This window comes from Ovis aries, chromosome 3 (assembly GCF_016772045.2).
Source record: "Ovis aries strain OAR_USU_Benz2616 breed Rambouillet chromosome 3, ARS-UI_Ramb_v3.0, whole genome shotgun sequence".
NCBI lineage: Eukaryota > Metazoa > Chordata > Mammalia > Artiodactyla > Bovidae > Ovis > Ovis aries.
The window spans coordinates 146,639,132-146,655,983 of NC_056056.1; the positions used below are offsets into that span (position 1 = coordinate 146,639,132).

A 16,852-nucleotide genomic window follows, 5' to 3' on the forward strand; every position below is an offset into this window, starting at 1 on the left:
CTCCATGTATAGTTGTTCATTCAGTATATCCAAATGGAAGAAAGAAGTTAGGAGCCTCATATGCTACCATCTTACTCAGCTCCATGTACAGCTCTTTATATACCAATAATCCCTCAATAAAGTGATATTTTACTAAACTATATGTAGGATTATGAAGCATACAAAGGCAAATAAGAAGAGGATAGTGACCAGTATTGTGGTATGAATTACACATTGGGAGAGAAATATTAGAATAGTCAGGAATATTGATTAAGTTCTAAAGGTATTCTGCCAAAATTATAATTCTAGATTTTGACTGTTAATGTTCAACTTAATTAATTTTATAATAGCACCATTTGTCTTTTAAAGCCATTAAAATGGTCTTGTTGGCATACAAAAAATATTTTTTAATTATATAAGGGAAAGATGGGGAGAGAAACTGAGAGATCAAGACAGTGGTGGAGGTCTCATACGTTTGACTCAAAGCCATCATCAAAATGAGAGATATAGTCTTATTTCTGCATTCTTCCCCTATTCAGTTCTCAAGCTGGAATGTTACAAACAGTTGACTGACCCTAGAGAATGATTCTGAATTTCTATAAGTAATGAAGATTGAATTCCCTAGGATCAGACTCTGAGATAGATATTAACAGACATATTAGGGAAGCTCTTGGAATCCAAAATTGTGGAAGAGAAGGAAGGAATCAAGGCTGGATAGAGGGAGAAATCAAGCCATTATGTGTCTTCAATGAAAGCCTCGGTCAACATTTCAGGGCATTAAGATCCAAACTGTGATAAGAAGGCCAAACCTTTCTACCATCCCTCAGTCATTGGATGCTCCACTTTTTTTCCAGAAAGGGGCCATGACATTGAAAGGCATGGCTTTCCTTAACTGAGGCAATCCCTGAAGGAGGCAGACAGCTGTAAGAAATCTTCTGGCAGCACTCTCAAAAGTTAGGAAAATGAATCTTTTATTTTTGAAGGGAACTCTGGACAGTGCCTCACAATATCCTTCACAATAAGTGTAATTTGATGGCAACTGGAATTGAAGCTGCTCTTCTAGGTATTTCTGTAATCAATGAAACAAAATGGGTGGATCCCAGAAATTTGTTTCCAAATATTGGTTTGGAATCAATATAGATATCTATTCCAACTCAGTACCTGCTTTCTAATCTACCAGCCAGCCTCCGGGTAACAGGTGGACAACTTTGATCCTTTTCTGATGGGGGGAGAGATCAGTACTTGTTTTCTCCAATATGACCAATTATTGATTTGAATTTTCCTTTTGTGCTTAACACGTCTTAGGAAGTACTTTTATCCATGGCTTATTGAATATTTTATTTATTACCATGAACTGATGTACAGAACTCCTTTCAACTGAAAAAAAATTTTTCAAAATGAAAAGCAAAAGGCAATGGGTGCATACAGCTTCCGTGAAATTGTCTTATTCTTCATAGATGTTAAACCTAAAATCTGGACTTTGGAAGCTCCTCACTAACACCAGCTGAGGGATACTAACTTGTGAAGCTAATATGTCGACTGCACAGTGCGATATATTACCTGAATCAGAAATCAACATTTATATTACATTCTCTCCCCTTTGCTCAAAGGCATTTATAGCCATTTTGGGTCTTTTGTAACTTTGAACAGCCTTTCTAGGCTGAAAATTCTGTCTCCATCGTCATATTGTCTGGGATGACCAATTCTGACTACCAAGGGAGAATAGTGTTACGGTCATGCAGTAAAAGGCTGAGATGTAAGTGTATGTGTTTACCATTCCCTGATGTAAAAGGTATTGAAAAACTTATGATGCCACCCATTTGGATTTTGAAGGGCTCATATACCAAACATTTTGTCAATTGACCAATTCTGGTATAGACTGAGAGGAAGAAAAAGCTGGAAACAGTGACAAGACATGGAGGAAAGTCAAAGGCCTTGGGACCAAATTTAAAAGTATCTGTAATATCCACCTGGATTTAGTTATTATTCACCTTTTGTGGGCAGTTACCAAGATCCTAACATATCAATTCTTCCACCACCATCGGACATACAGTGTTTGATGATGGTTAAATTTACCAATAGTCCAAGTCATATAAAAAAGTGAGTAGTACAGAAGTAGATTATTATAAAATGGATTTGGAAAGGTACTAATGTACTAACATACATTGTTGGTAACTGGGTATATTATACATATGTAAACAATGTTACATAAGGCACATTTGGAAATGTACATATGGGAAGATATGTGTGTGAAGCAGCAAAGAATGTACTGAAGATGACATTCATGATATTATTGAACCTCAACTGCTAGCTAACTACCTCAAGGTATGCAAAATACAAGTAGAAATGTGGGTTTAAGGGAAGTGACATTTAATTTAGTTTTGGCTTGCTGAATTTGTGGTACCTGGCTTCTCCCAGGTGGTGCTAGTGGTAAAGAACCCGCCTGCCAATGCCGGAGATGTAAGAGATGCAGGTTCAATCCCTGGGTGGGGAAGATCCCCTGGAGGAGAGCATGGCAACCCACTCCAGTATTCTTGCCATGGGTAGAGGAGCTTGGTGGCCTACAGTCCACAGGGTCACACAGAGTTAGACATGACTGAAGCAACTTAGCTTCCTTGCACAGAATGTCCAGTTAGGGATGTAAATTCAGTTTTATCAATGCAATTCTATTGATGTAATTCGAAGAAGAGTTTAGGGCTGGAGGCATAGATTGGAAATATTCAATGTATAAACACATCTACCTATGTTGATGAAATCTTCCAAGGAGCCTCAGGAAAATGAGAAGAGGAAGAGGATACAACTTTGGAGGACTAAGATTTAAAAGACCGGCAAAGTGAAAGTGTCCACAGAATATAGGAATGCTAATTAAAAATGATGTCATAGAAACTGCAAGAAAAATGTTTCAAGAATGGGAGAGCAAAAATGATATCAGAACCTACAGGAAAAAAAAATCATAAGAAGGTCACCAGTATCCTAAGCAGAGGGAGGTGTCATAGATGAAAGGGGTGATGAACAAAATTCACATTTTCATAAGTTTAACCATGAAGTGAAGGAACAAAACAGGATAATGGCCTCATCCAGAGGAAGAGTAGAAGACAAATATACTGGAGAGCCATGACATGACTCAGTTTCTCCTTGACTTCCAGAATTCTTATTGCTACCAAATAAATACACGCATTCACTAATTGCTTGCAAAGTTGTATTTATTTTTTAGATCCAGTCAATCAAAGAACAAAAGACCTCATAATGACAACTCACTTTTTGAGCAATATATAAATGTTTAGTTATTTTCACAATTTAGTCATTATTTTTGTTCACTTATAAAATAAATACCTGGTCTTTTACAACAGGAAAGGTAAGGCCATTTATTATTAACTGACTGTTGAAGTCATAGACTGTTGGCATATGTCTAAACAGGAACATGTAATGATATGCCTGTACCTATAAGGTATTGTACCACCATCAGGACAGTCAAGATCAATTTCCCTATACTCATAGTTTTCTTCTTGGCAGCAAAGGCATGAATTTTTCAGCTGAAAGATGTCATAATCATACCTAAAAGAAAAAAAGTTCAGTAATAAATATTTTCAGAATGCTTTCTGAAATAAATTGACATCAGTGCTCAGATTCCAATTGTTTAAGTGATTTAGCAAGTCTTCCAGCCAGTTTATTCTTTGCCTTTATTGTATATTTCTGCTATGGATTCATAGTAATTGGTATATAAGACCAAAAAAGTGAAGATTGAAATCTCATAGTTAGAACAGTATGGTACAAAAATGTAAACAGAACATTTTAAAAATATGTAATGTAATACCAAATTATTATTCTCCATATATTAATCTACATGTGAAAGTATACAAAAGGAAAAACATGTAATATACGCTATGTTTAAAATGCAAGTGACATTTTTAAAAACACTTTAAAGCAAGAGTATTTGCTTGACATCTATGTGTATTTTATGAAAATACATTTGCCATAAATATACTACGTCTGACTTATATAGAAAACAATTTCAAAATGCTTAATTACTATTTAAAATGTTTATTTTGTAGATATTAATATTTTATTTGAATCAGGTCCTGATAATTAGATCTCAGGTAAATATTTGTCCATGTAATGTTTTCAAAGCTTAATTTTCTCCACAATGTTACAAACTTAACATACAGTATACAAAGAGAAACTTACTTGATGGTTTTCTTGCATTCCCCTGTGCATCTTGCCATCTCAACTTTTTTCTTGCAACCATTGTAGTTAACAGTCACATTCACGGATGAAGATCTGCAATTAGGTTTACCTAAAAGTAAATGGAAAACAGAGTCAGAAATGAGGTTTAACATTAACAATTGCTAAGTCTCAATTTTCCTAATCATAAAGTAGAGAATAATAACAAATATTTCACAAAGGTATGGAGGGACTATCTCAGCACCCAGCACAAGGTACCAGGGTAATATTCAATAAATGTTATTATTATTATATTATTACTATCATAGGAGAAGGGGAAGGAAAAGAAAGGGAAGAAGGTAAGAGGAAGGAAGAAAGAGGGGAGGAGGAAAAATAGGGGGATGGTTGTTTCACACATATATTTTCTCATTGCTGATCATCCTTATGATCGAATACAACAATTTACAATATAACTTGCCAATGTTAGGAGAGCAAACAAAACTTTTTCTGTGAAAATTAAATTTTCACCCTTGTAAACATCACTGGTTTTTACTTGAAAGAGTGCTGCAACCAACATGAGTAAGAAAATATAATGCATTATATTAATCATCGGTATGCATATGGGTTAGATTACTGGTTGTGTTAAAAACACAGGAGACTTTGTATTAATGATCTGTCATTTTGTTTTAAAGAAACATTAAATTTTTGTTAACAGTTTACATTTCTCTCATATGTGGAATTTAATTTTACTTACATGTATAGCAACATTTTGTTGAATCATAGACTCTGTCTTCCTATAGGAGTCAGAGAAAAAGAAAATGACTGAAAAAATCCTGTATTTTTCTATAAATAATATAGCATTTGTTAACTTATTGAAATAACATTACAAAGGAAGGAAGGGAACAGATAAACATGCAGATCTCAGATCCAATCAGCACAGAGAGGAAAGCACAGTAATAAAAGTGAGATTATTAACACCAAATTTTCAACAGTGGGTAGAAATGGAAACACATTTAAACTAAATTCCTCTTTAAGATAAAATGCCCAAGAATAAAAGAATACTCCTCTCTTAATTGAAAACTATACTTTAATAATGACATTATGACTCAACACTTAAGTTTCTCACAAGCAACATTTGTACCTTACATTATTATAATCTCAAATTTATCACTGTCTGAAGTAAAAACTCAGTAAATGTTAAAATCCAGAGTTGGCAGTCTAAAATAAAACTTTATGTTATCAATTATACCTTCAGGAAAAAAAATTAGTGAAATTTAGAACTTCCTTAATAATTTAAGCTTAAGCATTCATTAATGCAAAACCCTCATCTTATTTTCAGGGGATAAAAAATGTGACACAAAGAGCAATCTGAACTCTAGATACTTATGTGATTCTATTTTAAAATGTGTTCTTTTATAGAAAATTATTAACCTGAAGCCATGACCTTGAAAAATACTAGCTTGTTGTTGTTGTTGTTTAAAATATAGCAACACTCTTTCTACAGTAACTTACTTCTAGACTACCACTAGATTAAGTTTTATAGAGCCTGCAAATACATATTTGATATGAAAAGTATACTTGGCAACAAAAGGTAGATGACATAACTGGAATGAAATCTGTAAGAGATTTATGTCTATTGCTAGGCAAATACTTTTACAAATAAGGAATAAGACTAGTTGTATTTATATTTATCATAAGAAGTCAATCTTGTTGATTATTACTTAAGAAGATGACTTACTTCTGCACACCAGGTCTGCTTTGGGCAGTCTTGAACCACGGCAACGAAACCAGTGTTGTGGCAGGAGTAAGAGATACACGGGTTGTTAGGGTCAGCAAATGAAGCACCAACCTGGAAGGTGGGGAAGAGGAGGGAACTAATAATTATTGATCTACATTTCTGTTTCAGGTTGACAATAAGTCCTACACATTTTGTCAAATTTGTAATGTTTAGTGAATTTCCAGAGACACTTTGAGCCATTAGATTAATATGTAAGAAAAAGTAGGTTAAAGACTTCCATGAATAATCAAGGATCTTCACTAAGGGCACAGAATGTGTCAAGATTTTCAATCCTCAAATTAAGATTCATCTACAGTAGTTCTATATTTTTCAAGGATTTAAAAAAATCCCACAATATATCTTCTACCTTTGCTTATGTTTTTACGCTTTTAAAGCTCTCTAGATTGCTACTCAGATTGCTTTATAATTACTTTATATACAAAATTCAAACATCAGTTTGGGAAATTCCATTTATATCAGGCCCTCAAACCACAAAGTGAACTTTCAGGTAAGCTCAAATTTTATTATTTCAACTGTTTTGCATGTAAATGATTAGAGGTATAATTTTGCTTTGTTCTTTAAATATCATCATATTTTATATTCCAAAACGGTCATAGATTTTCATCAGATCACCTTTAGAAACTAAAATTTAAGAAGCCCAAGTAGAAATGTGAGTATAAGAAATGAGTTATCAAAGTAAAGTGAAAGTCACTCAGTCCTGTCCAATTCTTTGAGACCCCATGGACCATACAGTCCTAGGAATTCTCTAGGCCAGAATACTGGAGTGAGTAGCCTTTCCCTTCTTCAGGAGATCTTCCCAACCCAGGGATGAAACCCAGGACTCCTGCATTGCAGGTGGATTCTTTACCAGCCGAGCCACAAGGGAAGCCCAAGAACACTGGAGTGGGTAGCCTATCTCTTCTCCAGTGGATCTTCCCAACCCAGGAATTTAACCAGGGTCTCCTGAACTGCAGGCAGATTATTTACCAATTGAGTTATCAGGGAAGCCCCAAAGTAAATTATTAAATTAACTTTAACCAAATTAAATTATTACTAAATTATAGGCTTTGTTTTATGTATTTCCTAACATACCAATAACCTCAGATATGCAGATGACACCACCCTTATGGCAGAAAGTGAAGAGGAACTCAAAAGCCTCTTGATGAAAGTGAAAGAAGAGAGTGAAAAAGTTTGCTTAAAGCTCAACATTCAGAAAACGAAAGTCATGGCATCTGGTCTCATCACTTCATGGGAAATAGATGGAGAAACAGTTGAAACAGTGGCAGACTTTATTTTTGGGGGCTCCAAAATCACTGCAGATGGTGATTGCAGCCATGAAATTAAAGGACGCTTATTCCTTGGAAGAAAAGTTATGACCAACATAGATAGCATATTGAAAAGCAGAGACATTACTTTGCCAATATAGGTCCGTCTAGTCAAGGCTATGGTTTTTCCAGTGGTCATGTGTGGATGTGAGAGTTGGACTGTGAAGAAAGCTGAACACTGAAGAACTGATGCTTTTGAACTGTGGTGTTGGGGAAGACTCTTGAGAGTCCCTTAGACTGCAAGGAGATCCAACCAGTCCATTCTGAAAGAGATCAACCTTGGGATTTCTTTGGAGGGAATGATGCTAAAGCTGAAACTCCAGTACTTTGGCCACCTTATGCGAAGAGCTGAGTCATTGGAAAAGACTCTGAGGCTGGGAAGGATTGGGGGCAGGAGAAGAAGGGGACAACAGAGGATGAGATGGCTGGATGGCATCACGGACTCGATGGACACGACTCTGAGTGAACTCCGGGAGTTGGTGATGGACAGGGAGGCCTGGCGTGCTGCGATTCATGGGGTCGCAAAGAGTCGGACATGACTGAGCAACTGAACTGAACTGAACTGAACATACCACATATTTTAGTCTAGATTTAATTCTTGTAATATTTAGTGTCACCAGTTCACATGTATTATTATCAATTTGAGAATCATCTGTTTTTTATGGCTTTCTGATACTTTTTCTAAAAAAATTAAATTACTTTCCAATATGTCAAATCAGGTGTCAGATCAGCCTTGAATATGCTGTGTTGTAATATCCTCATAATGGAGTTCTAATTTTTTCCTATTTGATCTCTGATAATTCAGCCATTAGATCTTTCTGATTATAATTACAGTTTAACTCTGTTCATTGATTTGAATGTTATATATCTTCTCCACATGGGGAAACCCATGGGAAATTCTGTTCAACAGCTCCATTGTTAGATTAATGACCAAGTATATTGTTCCCCTTTGAAGCAAGTTGTGGTAGGTGTTACATTTGACATTTCTTTTGAAGTGAATATGGGTAAATATTGAATGGATTCTACTCCACCATTACATATGATTTTTTTCATATTAGCTGAGAGACTCTGCATTTATCCTTAATTATGATAATAAGAGTATATTAAAGTAGAAATAACTTTACCTCATAGTCATTATTGTTAAACAAACATGTTCTTGGTTCTGAAAAAGAAATACATATTTTACCCTAAGACAAACATTCTAATTTTTAATTTATAAAACAGAAATTGTATATGAGATCATATTTACCAGTCAATAAGGCAACATTATAAAGTTTCTTCCCATAACACCATCACCTCCTTTTAATCTACTGATTATATTCATAACTGTTAATTCTAGGTTTCTCCTACTCAAAAGATAATAAGTTTTAAGAGTCAAATATTGATTGTCATTTGTCATACCTATCAACTATTTCACTCAGATTAGTAGCTCAATAAATATCTCTTGAATATATGAATAAGTAAACAACTATTCAATTCAAATAAAATAATGAATTATATTGCTAAGAAAGTAGATCTTAAAAGTTCTCATTCCAAGGAAAAATATTGTAACTATAGGTGGTGTTAACTAGATTTACTGTGGTGATCACTTTACTATATATATATATATATATATATATATATATATATATATATACACACACACACACATGTATATATATGGAATCATTATGTCGTATGCTTGAAACTAATACTGTTTTATGTCGATTATGTCTCAATAAAAATAAAGTAGAAAAGAAAACAAGGTATTATGACTACATACCACAGTATCCAATTTCACAGCAGGTGTCATTATCTTTGAACTTTACAAGTCTCTCTTCAGGTTTGCATGTGGGTGGAGAAGGACACTCCTTGAGTTTACAGTCTACAGTCTCTGCATCAGTACAGGTGCATTTGTGGCAATTGGCAGTCCATATGTCTCCAGGCTACAAATACAATCCAAATTTAGACTTCTATTCAAACATACGAATGACAGTAAATTTGTATTAAAGTAGAGATAAATTGTGTACTTACTGACTTCTTTTCTCCCAATGGACCATAACAAGCTGTGAGCATGAAATGACAAATGCTAATTAAATCTGGCAAAATATAATTGTCTGCTATTTGTATATAACCACTAGGTTGACCAAACCTGAATTGGCACTAGGATTTCAGAGATATATTGTGAAGGGTTGTAAGGTGCCTTAAGGTAAATCAATCACATCCATCTACTTTGAGCAAACTGTCCCTAGCAAGTATATATATATTTCCTAATTTTACACTCCTCAGAAAGGATAAATCTTGATCTTTTCTGTCAGTGGTCAATAAACCTATGGCTACTGTTCACCTTTTGTTTCACTTTCTGACTTCTGCCTTCACAATCCTATGAGTCACTAAGACCTCATAATTATCAGTCTAGAGGTCTCTTTATCAGTTCTTCAAGTTCCCTACAATAGCTAACATTTTAAAACTCCCACCTGAAAATATTACTCCTTCAGACTGAACACTCAGAAATTCCTCTCTAACAGCAGATCTTTCTCATCCCTCTCATTTTGTCTCTATTCTTTCCCCCTGATACTTTTCTCCATCTTTACAGCATCCACTAAATGTCAAGTTCAGTTCAGTTCAGTCGCTCAGTTGTGTCCACCACTTTGCAGCCCCATGGACTGCAGCACACCAGGCTTCCCTGAAATTACTTCACGGAAATTACTCGATCTCATGTCCATTGAGTAGATGATGCCATCTCATGCTCTGTAGTCACCTTCTCCTCTGGCCTTTAATCTTTCCCAGAATCAGAGTCTTTTCAAATGAGTCAGCTCTTCGCATCAGGTGGCCAAAGTATTGGAGTTTCAGCTTCAACATCAGTCTTTCCAATGAATATTCAGGAATGATTTCCTTAAGGATGGACTGGTTGGATCTCCTTGCAGTCCAAGGGACTCTCAAGAGTCTTCTCCAACACCACAGTTCAAAGCATCAGTTCTTCAATGATCATCTTTCTTTATAGTCCAACTCTCACATCCATACATGACTTACTGGAAAAACCATAGCCTTGACTAAATGAACCTTACTTGGAAAAGTAACATCTCTGCTTTTTAATATGCTGTCTAGGTTGGTCATAACTTTCCTTCCAAGGAGAAAGTGTCTTTTAATTTCATGGCTGCAGTCACCATCTGCAGTGATTTTGGAGCCTCCCAAAATAAAGTCTGCCACTGTTTCCACTGTTTCTCCATTTATTTGTCATGAAGTGATGGGATTGGATGCCGTGATCTTTGTTGGCTGATTGTGAGCTTTAAGCCAACTTCTTCAAGCTCCTCTTTCACTTTCATCAAGAGTTTCTTTAGTTCTTCTTCACTTTCTGCCATAGGTGGTGTCATCTACATATCTGAGGTTATTGATATTTCTCCCAGCAATCTTGATTCCAGCTTGTGCTTCATCCAGCACAGTGTATCTCATGATGTACCCTGCATATAAGTTAAGCAAGCAGGGTGACAATATACACCCTTGATGTACTCCTTTCCTGATTTGGAACCAGTCTGTTGTTCCACATCCAGTTCTAACTGTTGCTTCTTGACCTGCATACAGATTTCTCAAGAGGCAGATCAGGTGATCTGGTATTCCCATTTCTTTCAGAATTTTCCACAGTTTATTGTGATCCACACAGTCAAAGGCTTTGGCATAGTCAATTAAGCAGAAGTAGATGTTTTTCTGGAACTCTTGCTTTTTCAATGATCCAACGGATGTTGGCAATTTGATCTCTGGTTCCTCTGCCTTTTCAAAGCCAGCTTGAACATCAAAAAATTAATACTTCACATATTGTTGAAGCCTTGCTTGGAAAATTTTGAGCATTACTTTACTAGCATGTGAGATGAGAGCAATTGTGTGGTAGTTTGAGCATTCTTTGGTATTGCCTTTCTTCCAGTCCTGTGGCCACTGCTGAGTTTTCCAGATTTGCTGGCATATTGAGTGCAGCACTTTCACAGCATCATCTTTTAGGATTCGAAACAGCTCAACTGGAATTCCATCACCTCCACTAGCTTTGTTCATAGTGATGCTTCCTAAGGCCCACTTGACTTTGCATTCCAGGATGTCTGGCTCTAGGTGAGTGATCACACCATCGTGATTATCTAGATTGTGAAGATCTTTTTTGTACAGTTCTTCTATGTATTCTTGCCACCTCTTAATATCTTCTGCTTCTGCTAGGACCATTTCTGTCCTTTATTGAGCCCATCTTTGCATGAAATGTTCCCTGGGTATCTCTAATTTTCTTGAAGAGATCTCTAGTCTTTCCCATTCTGTTGTTTTCCTCTATTTCTTTGCATTGATCACTGAGGAAGGCTTTCTTATCTCCCCTTGCTATTCTTTGGAACTCTGCATTCAAATGAGTATATCTTTCCTTTTCTCCTTTGCTTTTTGCTTCTCTTCTTTTCATAGCTATTTGTAAGGCCTCCCCAGACAGCCATTTTGCTTTTTTGCATTTCTTTTTCTTGGGAAGGGTCTTAATCCCTGTCTCCTGTACAGTGTCATGAACCTCTGTCCATAGTTCATCAGCACTCTGTCTATCAGATCTAGTCCCTTAAATCTATTTCTCACTTCCACCGTATAATCCTAAGGGATTTGATTTAGGTCATACCTGAATGATCTAGTGGTTTCCCCTACTTTCTTCGATTTAAGTCTGAATTTGGCAATAAGGAGTTCATGATCTGAGCCACAGTCAGCTCCTAGTCTTGTTTTTGCTGACTGTATAGAGCTCTACATCTTTGGCTGCTAAGAATATAATCAGTCTGATTTCGGTGTTGACCATCTGGTGATGTCCATGTGTAGAGTTCTCTTGTGTTGTTGGAAGAGGGTGTTTGCTATGACCAGTGCATTCTCTTGACAAAACCCTATTAGCCTTTGTCCTGCTTCATTCTGTACTCCAAGGCCAAATTTGCCTGTTACTCCAGGTGTTTCTTGGCTTCTTACTTTTGCATTCCAGTCCCCTAAAATGATAGGACATCTTTTTTGGGTGTTAATTCTAGAAGGTCTTGTAGGTTTTCATAGAACCATTCAACTTCAGTTTCTTCAGCATTACTGGTTGGGGCATAGACTTGGATTACCATGATATTGAATGGTTGCCTTGGAAATGAACAGAGATCACTCTGTCATTTTTGAGATTACATCCAAGTACTGCATTTCGGACTCTCTTGTTGACTATGATGGCTATTCCATTTCTTCTAAGGGATTCTTGCCCACAGTAGTAGATATAGTGGTCAACTGAGTTAAATTCAACCATTTCAGTCCATTTTAGTTCTCTGATTCCTAAAATTTCGACATTCACTCTTGCTATCTCTTTTTTGATAAATTCCAATTTGCCTTGATTCATGCACCTAACATTCCAAGTTCCTATACAATATTGCTCTTTACAGCATTGGACCTTGCTTTCATCACAAGTCACATCCACAACTGGGTGTTGCTTTTGCTTTGGCTCTGTCTCTTCATTCTTTCTGGATGATCTCCACTGGTCTCCAGTAGCATACTGGGCACCTATCGACCTGGGGAGTTCATATTTCAGTGTCCTATCTTTTTGTATTGTCATATTATTCATGGGGTTTTCAAGGCAGGAATACTGAAGTGTTTTCTCTTCCCTTCTCCAGTGGATCACATTTTGTCAGAACTCACCACCATGACCTATCTTTCTTGGGTGGCCCTACAAGGCAGAAGCTCATAGTTTCATTGATTTAGACAAGGCTGTGGTCCATGTGATTAGATTGGTTAGTTTTCTGTGATTGTGGTTTTCAGTCTGTCTGACCTCAGATGGAGAAGGATAAGAGGCCTATGAAGTTTCCTGATGGGATAGACTGACTAAGGGGGATACTGGATCTTGTTTTGATGGGTGGGACCATGCTCAGTAAATCTTTAATCCAATTTTTTGTTGATGGGTGGAGTTGTGTTCCCTCTCTGCTATTTACATGGGGCCAAACTATGGTGGGCTTCCCTTGTAGCTCAGTTGGTAAAGAATCTGCCTGCAGTGCAGGAGACCCGGGATCCCTGGGTTGGGAAGATCCCCTGGAGAAGGAAATGGCAACCCACTCCAGTGTCCTTTCCTGGAAAATCTCATAGACAAAGGAGCCTGGTGGGTTGCAATCCACAGGGTCACAAAGAGTCAGGAATGACTGAGCAATTAACACTTAAACTATGGTGGAGGTACTGAAGATAATGGTGATTTCCCTCAAGAGATCCCATGCATGTACTGCTACAGACTGTGCCCCAAGTCCTGCAGCAGGCCACCGCTGACCCACACCTTTGCTGGAGACTCCCGGACACCCACAGGCAAGACTCCTGTGGGGTCACTGTTCCTTCCTCCTTGGTCCTAGCGCACAAGGTTCTGTTGTGCCAGGTGTCAAGTGAATACTCTCAAACTTCTGAACAGACATCTCTTATGGCCTATGGACCCAGATCTCCCTCAGCCTAATAAACAGCATCCCAGCAGATTTTAAGGAGCCTCAAATTCAATGTGCACAAAACAGATTAAATCATATTTCCCTCAAAACCAGTTTTTCTTCTAAATTGGCCACCTCCTATTAAAGTGAAAGTGTTAGTCACTCAGTCTTGTTCAACTCTTTGAGACCCCAAGGCCTGTAGCCCACCAGGCTCCTCTGTCCATGGCAAGAACACTGAAGTGGGTTGCCATTCCCTTCTCCAGGGGATCTTCCCACCGCAGGGATTGAACCCCGGTCTCCTACATTGCAGGCAGATTCTTTACCATCTGAGCCACCATAGAAGCCCATCTCCTATTAAGGCCTAAACTATTCTTTTAATTACTTAAGCCTAAAACTTAGAAGTCATCTTAATTGTTTCCCTTCTGATCATTTGGCATTGAACCTACTGCAAAATCTTGTATCTTTATCCTCACTTGAATCCCTTCCTTTCCTGGTTTTACTTATTATAATACTATTCTAGGACCTTAGTATTTTTGGTCTGACATAATTGGCTTTCTTATGGGTTGCTCTGACTCAGACCTCTTCTTGATCCAGTAAATTCTCTATGTCACAGGTAAGATAGTTTTCCTAAAGCCTACTTTTCATCTCATCATTGCCTTGATTAGATACTTCTTATAGTCCTGTAAACTAAATATCTTATTTTAGCATTCTGGCTTCTGAGGTTACCATAACAATGTCTCCAGTCTATCATCTCAACCTTGTCTCTCTTCTTTGATGTATATACCCTAAACTAGCTTACTTACTGTTCTCAAATTCCAGTTCTCTAATGAAATACTTGAGAATCCTTCCAAAGTATACAATATATGTAAGATGTGTAACACATAGCATGTGTTGGCTATATAATGCATAGGTCACATATTTCACTGTGAAATTTATTTTCAGCCTTATATGAAAATTGTTTCTTTGAAAATATCCTTTCTCCCACTGTATGCTAATATTAGAAATGATATTTTTTGTAATTTTACCACTTAACAGCAAGCATACCACATTGGCTTGATAATTTTAGAGAAACTCAAAGTCTGCTAAAATTATTAAATTCTGATTACCCCTAATTTTTGTTGCTACAATTCGGTCCTCAAAAATAGTTGGAATTATCTAGTTTAAAAAATAAAAGGCAATATTTCAATCAGGATATCATAGAGTTACATGAAACACTTTATTGTGTAAGTAAATTCTATTTTGACTAAGAGACAAAATACCTTTGTTAGGTTTGGCTTTATTAGTTTGTGTGTGATGAAACAGACATTCATTCACTATTTGGTGAACAAAAGCAAAATTCATCCACTTCAAGTTTTCCTATTCTATAACACTTCCTTAGCTAGTGACTTTTATTGGGATGACCTCTGAAGCTTGATTTACAAGATGAATCATTAATGTAGAATGATTTGATTTTCAAGTGAAGGTATTCTTACCTGGAGGTGGTGAAAGAGATGTTGGGCATCCTGTGTAAAAACAGACACCTCATATTAGTCTCTCAGGTTTTTGTAACAGGTTTGGAGTAAATATAGTTGTCTACTGCTGAAAATAAATGGACATATTGCTATTCTTATAAGCAGACATATTCCCATCAATCTTCCCTTTCTACTCCTTATGGCATTTGATATTTTACCATTAGAGAGTGTTTCCTTTAGATCTCAAATGTCAATGGGAAGGAAATATGAGAATCAAAAAGAGGAATGAGAATCAAAGTAAATTTCTCTTCAAAATTTCTTGATAGACAGTTCTGATAAATAAGATAATAAAATAATCAAATAAAGAAAAGGATAACTCAATATAAAAAACATATAATATTCTATATATATAAATAAAACAAACATATTATGTGTTACCTGGTATTAATACTCAAAGAATTTGTATGTTCTTTTTGTCTTATAGTATTTTAATCTTGTTCTATCTCCAATCCTGCCAAATGCTTTAAACTTCTTATTTTTTTGAGGTTTCCCATGTCAGAAAGTTTGGTCAATGCAACAATCCACTCATAAATTTCACATTCTGTTTTCATACTGCTAAAAATCAGGTTAATATTTTTATTCTATCTACCAAGCAGAAGGCTGAACTATGAGCAACAGAATATTTGGGAGAAATTTTTAAGTTTCTCCAGGTTCAAGTAAAAGGAACCCCAAAACTAATAGGTACAGAAAAACAGAAAATAAATTAATTAAAGATATGTAAGTTTGGGGCAAAAAATGCTTCTCTTTACTAAAGGAGACTAGGTTAATTCCCAATTATAAATATTTAACAGATTAACAGAAACCAGCAACAGGAGAGAGAAATGATCTTTAAGTATAAATATAGCAGAAATATTTTCCTACCCAGAATTCCAAGTTCATTGGAGAAGTTTGTAATCGAAGCAATAAAAAAAATACAATCTTATAATCTTCACATTTCTATCAGAGTAATTTTTCTAAGACTTATCTGATCATATCATCCTCTTAACAAAATCCTTAAGGTGACCCCATTTATTATGAGGATAAAGTCTCTTTTAAGTTTGGAAATAAAGTCCTTCATAAGCATTGCTCTGCTCACCTTTCTAATCTTGTTTCTTCCCTGAAATTCATACAGACAATACCAATACCTGGTTAATTCCTGAAGTCCCTCACGCTGTCTCATGTCTCTGTCTTTTCAAGTGCCATATGGCAAGAATTCCCTCCTCACCCTAGCCAATATTAAATGCAGTCATCTCTTCTCTGATGTCTTCACTCAGCCCTACCAACTAGCAAACAGAAATTAACAGGCTCAATATATTCCCAGGACCATAATTGTTGTGCATTGTTTGAGTAGCATTAAATACCCTGAAACTATAGTATCTGTGCCCATAATAATCTCCCCCACCAACACATACAAAGTAATAAAATGGCAAGGGCTGCTAGAGTCTAGCAAATATAAGGTTAAAGGAAATGTTAGTTGAATAAGTGACAAGGAAATTAGTACTTTTCTAACACTGACCTGTCTTATTTTCAGTCTCTTGTTCTCCTGTTGCTACAACAGTGGTTTCTGAGGAGAAACAAAAGGATAGTGCTGTCATTTTATTTATTAGAGAGCATGTACACTATCAAGCTTCTGTGTGTATGCCTGCACAAATGATCACACACATTCATGCTTAAGGAAAGCTTCATGTGGAAGAGACAATTCATGCCAGTGCCTTTGGGTTA

At 36.3% G+C, this 16,852-nt stretch overlaps 1 protein-coding gene across 1 annotated transcript in view; it reads right to left on the bottom strand.

Moving 5' to 3' along the window:
• Nucleotides 1-3,164: 3,164 nt before the first annotated feature.
• The window catches only part of LOC121819176 (mucin-19-like), a 67,487-nt gene continuing 53,799 nt past the window's right edge, over nucleotides 3,165-16,852 (bottom strand). Inside the window, 9 exon segments of the mRNA XM_042247333.2 lie at nucleotides 3,165-3,534; nucleotides 4,165-4,273; nucleotides 4,895-4,934; nucleotides 5,879-5,989; nucleotides 8,367-8,404; nucleotides 9,005-9,167; nucleotides 9,256-9,287; nucleotides 15,113-15,142; nucleotides 16,647-16,694. Of these exon segments, the coding sequence (XP_042103267.2) occupies nucleotides 3,351-3,534; nucleotides 4,165-4,273; nucleotides 4,895-4,934; nucleotides 5,879-5,989; nucleotides 8,367-8,404; nucleotides 9,005-9,167; nucleotides 9,256-9,287; nucleotides 15,113-15,142; nucleotides 16,647-16,694 (755 nt within the window). The 3' untranslated portion in view covers nucleotides 3,165-3,350.